The sequence below is a fragment of the Papilio polytes genome, unplaced genomic scaffold (assembly GCF_000836215.1).
Source record: "Papilio polytes unplaced genomic scaffold, Ppol_1.0 DF822178.1, whole genome shotgun sequence".
In the NCBI taxonomy this organism is placed as follows: domain Eukaryota; kingdom Metazoa; phylum Arthropoda; class Insecta; order Lepidoptera; family Papilionidae; genus Papilio; species Papilio polytes.
Window position 1 is genome coordinate 6,136,727 of NW_013527026.1, and position 5,530 is coordinate 6,142,256.

Sequence of the window (5,530 nt, forward strand, 5' to 3'; positions counted from 1 at the left end):
AAGCATATCCTCTTTCACATAATCCATCCATACTTTCTTCGGTCTTCCTCTTCCTTTGTAGCCATCTACATTCATTCTTAACACTTTCTGGTTTATGTCCCCATCGTCTCGTCGCAAAACATGTCCATATCACGCTAACATTTTGCTTCTCAATTTCTCCACCACTGGCGCTACTTTCAAACTTCCTCTAATATACACATTCTTAACTTTATCCATTCTTGTCACACCACACATCCATCTTAACATACGCATCTCAAAAAAAATTGTTGAATGAAATGTACAGTGAGTAAAAATTAACCATGACGTAGACATTCTTATTTGAAACTAGCTATTGCTCGCGACTCCGCCGGCTTGAAATTAAAAAAATGTAGCCTATGTTACTCACTGATAACGTAGCTTTTTAAAAATAATAAAAAGTGTTTTTGGATTCGGTCGAGTGGTTTTTGAGTTATTTCAATACATACAAAAATACAAATCATTCCTCTTTATAATATTAGTATATGTACACACTACCTTGAAGCTTGAAAGTTGAAGTCATTATTGGTAGTTTTTTTATGTCGTACTCGTGTGGGGGACGAGATGAATACGACATCATCTCGTTTCGTAATGCGCATTAGGTAATTTTGTTACAAACAACGCAGATACCTTTCGTCTTATCTATGTGATCGCGTGGACACGATTCGACAATTGTAATGGCGTTGTTAATTAACTATTTACATACAGATGTAAATGTGACAGCGTTTAAAACTGAAAGTATTTTTTCTTATACAAAAGTGAGTCGTTTTAATACTAAGTCCGTAGCAAACCTTCGACCAGTAAGTATTCCTTTAAACAGGAATATTGACATCATTATTCAGAACACGTAATAAATCCTAGCCTTTATTTATTCTCTCCAGTTCTATCCCTTTGCTGCCTTTTTGTGACTTTATAACTTTGTCTTTGTGTTTATATTTATTGAGGTTTTATTTTGTAAATCCTTTCACAAGAGGTAAACAAATATAACACGGATTTACGATTTTCGATTCGGGATAAGACTGGTTAAAAAACAACAAGAATATTTAAAAAATCAACTCAACGACTACACTTAACTCAAAATCGGATCAATCATTGAGGCTACAGGAAGTCTTAATTGAACATACAAACTCACATATCTAAAATATTAGCTTTCGCCAGCGATTTCTCTCGTGCGAAATTAATAAAAAACAAAAAAAACTGTCTGTACAAAATTTTATCGTGATCTGATCTATTCGCTTTCATAATATTAGTAAGATACGGTATAAATGCGTTTAATTCTAAAATCTTGTAACTTTTCTTGTACGTGAGCTCCGAAATTTTTACGCAGTTTAATATTCTGCACGTCACGTTTTCTTGTTCATTATTTGTCTCGCAAAAAATACCCTTGTTTACTCTTTATTCACAAGCTTCATTTACTTTACCACGCAGGGAGTTTTTGTTTTCGTGATAAAAAAATCTTTGCAATCTTCAATTTTATTTCATCACACAACAGATGTGTTATTTTTGTGTCTATTGAGTAACTTCTTTTCTATTATTTTATTGATACGTCATTAAATTATTTACATCAGCATTTAAGTCTGTTATTTTTTAATTTTCACTAACCTAAAGTTGAATATCATTAACACGAATGATTTTCAAACATTTGTTTTTGTTCTCTTAAATATGTTCGTAATTTTAATTTGAAGAATTTCTTAGTCTACTAATATTCTTGAACAAAACTATTCGTCTGTACATGGCTCCTGTTACATTATTTTTACTCTTTTTAATCCAAAGTTAAAATACCATATGAGTTTCTGTGCGGACAAAAGTAAAGGCCACACTATTTCTGTTACATTACATTCTGTCTATTTCTGTTATCTATTCTGTCACATTTTAACGAGTGATTTATGCGAATATACAGAGCTGCCGACAACTATACATATATCAAGTTAATGGAATTAAAGTGATTTATTTTTAACAATAATATAAAAATAAGTATTTCCATTTTCTTGGAAACAGATCAGCGCTCGATGTCTTAAGAGATAGACGTAATCAAATCAAGGTAATACATAGTTTTTGCTGTAGTTTTTAATACTGAAGTTTTTTTATCATTATATTAAATTAACATTTTAAAAGGTATACTTTGAAGGTTGAGTTAAAGTGTATTTTGTATGTACACTAAAAATAAGAGTAAAATACTGATTTAATTTCAGATGCTTCTACTTGCCGCTATAGGACTGGCACTGATGTGGCTGTACACAAAATGGCACCGAACCAAAAAGTATTGGGCGGACAGAAATGTCCCTTTTATACCTCCACATCCTCTGCTGGGCAACTTAACGTTCCTGCTCAAACAAAATCCGGTACTATGTTGTTACAATTAATAAAAATACATTCTTCTTGTTGCTAATTAAACCTTTGCGCCATAGCATTGCTTTAAATATCACATAATCCATAAACATATAGTTTTATGCAATAAAAACTTTGTAAAACCTGAATAATTCTCAAGTACGTTGTCTGTTCCAGGGTATCTTTGTGCGTCACATTTACAATCGAGATCAGCCTTACGTGGGCTTGTGGTGGTTCTGGCGGCCAGTGCTGCTGGTCAACACGCCGGAGCTGGCGCGTCGCATCCTAGTCAAGGATTGTGCAGTCTTCAAGGACAGATTTCTAAATTCAGGAAAAAAGGACACTCTTGGAGGATTTAACCTTTTCCTTGTAAACGTGCGTTTCTTTAATATACTCCGCACCTTTATCATCAATAACGCACGCTTATTATTGTTTATAATTCGTAGGATCCGTTTTGGAGTACAGTTAGAAAACGTCTATCACCGTCGTTCACAGGAGCCAAGCTAAAGGTCTTCCACAAGCACTTTGTGGCAAAGGCCCGCGAACTCGTGGAGCGAATCAAGATTGAAATGGAGAGTAATAAGCGCGTAAATCTTAGGGTAAGGAGATTCATAATGATAATAGTTTTGTAAATTAAGAACAACTCAATCTGCTATATGAAAGGTGTAATAAATTTTCTTCGGTCTTAACGTCAGTCTTTTTGTTAGATGATGTTCACTGACTACACGACTGATGTTGTCGGTTTATCAGCGTTTGGTGTCCGCGGCGACGCCACGCTGACGGGGAAGAGCCCCCTGCGTGATATTACCAAAGGCTTCATGACCTTCACCTACCTCAGGGGCCTCGCCTGGGCTTGCATCTTCTTCATACCGGAATTGGTTGACGTATTCGGGTATATCAACTTTTTTTTTAATTTATTCGTGTCTACGCCACGCAATTGCATTTAAAAGAACGAGATAATCGCAAGTGGTTTAATTGAATATTTATCATATCAAAAAAGGATATATACAATTGCAGATTCTCATTTTTCCCAAATGAAGCATCGAATTACTTCAGGAAAATATACAAGCAAGTAGTCGACGAAAGAGGTGGATACAATGTTCGCATCGGAGAAAATAAGGACTTTCTTGATGCATTGAGAAAAATGAAACAAGATTATGATCAAAATAATGAAGGTAAGTAAATAATGTGTTACAAATTTTGTGTTAACAATCCATTCTAACTGATACGTACAACGACCCCAGAATAGTACCTAAAAATTTCTTGATATTAGATACTGTTTCTGGGAACATTTCAGTTTAATATCAAACTATGTTTATGTCGCTAGAGATCTGCGTTACAGACTACAAGAGTCATTCCTTGCAGTCTGTGAGCGCCTTTCGGGTAAAACTTTTAGTTTATGAGTTTATTTTTCGCAGAAATGCCTGAAGATATTCTTATAGCTCAAGCGGCGGCAATTCTACAAGGCGGCTTCGATACTACGGGCTCCGCGCTGACGTTCTGCACATACGAACTGGCTCATAGCCCACAATACCAGGTCATCACCTCCTTTGATCTATGCTGCTTAGCTAATGAAACTAAATAATGCTACTTGCTATACTTTGCATATGTTTTAGGATAAAATTTACGATGAACTGCTTCAAATTAAAGACAGAATACTTAACGGAGATGTGGATGCAGAAGTTTTACATGAGATTAAATACCTTAATGCCGCTTTGAAAGGTTAGAAAAAAAATTACAAAACATGATCTGTAACATATCTTAAATCATGTTTGTGGGAACGTTCGTTTTAGAATGTTTCAGGAAATACTTACCAATGGGTTGGATAGATAGAGTGGCGTCTACAGATTATCGAATCGATGAGAACCTCACAATAAAAGCGGGCACGCCTGTGTACGTGAACGCCGGCGGTATGCAGTACGATCCTATATATTACCCGGATCCAGAGAAATTCGATCCTGATAGATTTTTACCTGAAAATGAGAAAAAACACACACCTTTTACATATTTACCTTTTGGTGAAGGCCCCAGATTTTGTATAGGTAATATTTTAATGTGTCTTTGTATTGTCTGAATATAAAAGTTAAACTACAATAGTTTAAATTTTATATTCAATTTTTGGACCGATTTGAAATCGTTAAACTCTACATGTAGATTTTAGCTACACTTATCATCATAAAACAATTCGGATTTTAGCCAATTAGAATATCTTGTTAGAGAATACAGTCAAATATCTATTTACTAATATTATAAAGATAAAAGATTTGTATTTTTGTATGTATTGGAATAACTCAAAAACTACTGGGTGGATTTGAAAAATTCTTACACCATTAAAAAGCTACGATATCAGTGAGTAACATAGGCTATGTTTTTTTTATTTTCACGTGTACGAAGTCTCGAGCAACAGCTACTAAAATATATTATTTCCGCAGGTAAACGATTCGGAGTACAGAACGCTATTTGCGCCCTCGCCCATATTATTATAAACTATAAGATTGTCGCCAAACCTGACTCACATCTGCCCCGGGATATTGTAATTGAAAAGAAAAGTTTGTTCTACATGCCAGGAGAAACTCTCTATGTCGATTTTGTACCACGAGATTTATAAATCGAATCCTGCTATTATAACTATCGGACAACTGTTGTGCGATTGTCAATTGTTTTGCAGCCAATTCAACTGTTTAGTTACATAACCTAAAATCGAGTGTGCGCAACACCATATAAGCTTATAGGAATCAAAGCGGGACTAAACAGTTGTGCGATAGTTTAGTCAAAGGTGTGCGTACGCTCTTAATCTTACTTGAATTAAGTCATTCAAGATTATTGTTCCACTTCGACAGTGTTTAATGTATAGTACTAGTAAAAAATCTGGTCTGATGAGAATATCTACCGCAGCTCTGAAACAAAGAAAAGGATCTTATGATACTTTTGTAATATTGACAGAAGGGCATTAGTGAGCTGTTTTACTTTAGTTTGACTAATGTCCACCGTGTCAGATATCCTTGTCGGTCTATAAAAAATCAAATATCATGCTTATACGAGTATTAAATTGCAAAAACAAAGACCAAACGTTCCGTTCGTAATTTAAATTGTCTTAAAGTTTGAGAAGAGTATCACAATTACATAAAGAAAATGATTACTGCCGGGCTGGCGGGTTCCTGGCGGGGGCGCAGGGGACGCAGGGGGG

The 5,530-nt window shown here is 35.0% G+C and overlaps 1 protein-coding gene across 1 annotated transcript in view; it reads left to right on the forward strand.

The window, feature by feature from the left end:
- The window catches only part of LOC106106541 (cytochrome P450 6k1-like), a 7,146-nt gene extending 2,099 nt beyond the window's left edge, over positions 1-5,047 (forward strand). Inside the window, exons 2-11 of the mRNA XM_013287138.1 lie at positions 2,014-2,056; positions 2,208-2,357; positions 2,521-2,718; positions 2,790-2,942; positions 3,051-3,235; positions 3,361-3,518; positions 3,762-3,880; positions 3,960-4,065; positions 4,137-4,385; positions 4,776-5,047. Coding sequence (XP_013142592.1) covers positions 2,208-2,357; positions 2,521-2,718; positions 2,790-2,942; positions 3,051-3,235; positions 3,361-3,518; positions 3,762-3,880; positions 3,960-4,065; positions 4,137-4,385; positions 4,776-4,951 — 1,494 coding nt within the window. The 5' untranslated portion in view covers positions 2,014-2,056 and the 3' untranslated portion in view covers positions 4,952-5,047. The remainder of the gene's footprint in view (positions 1-2,013; positions 2,057-2,207; positions 2,358-2,520; positions 2,719-2,789; positions 2,943-3,050; positions 3,236-3,360; positions 3,519-3,761; positions 3,881-3,959; positions 4,066-4,136; positions 4,386-4,775) is intronic.
- Positions 5,048-5,530: the final 483 nt, after the last annotated feature.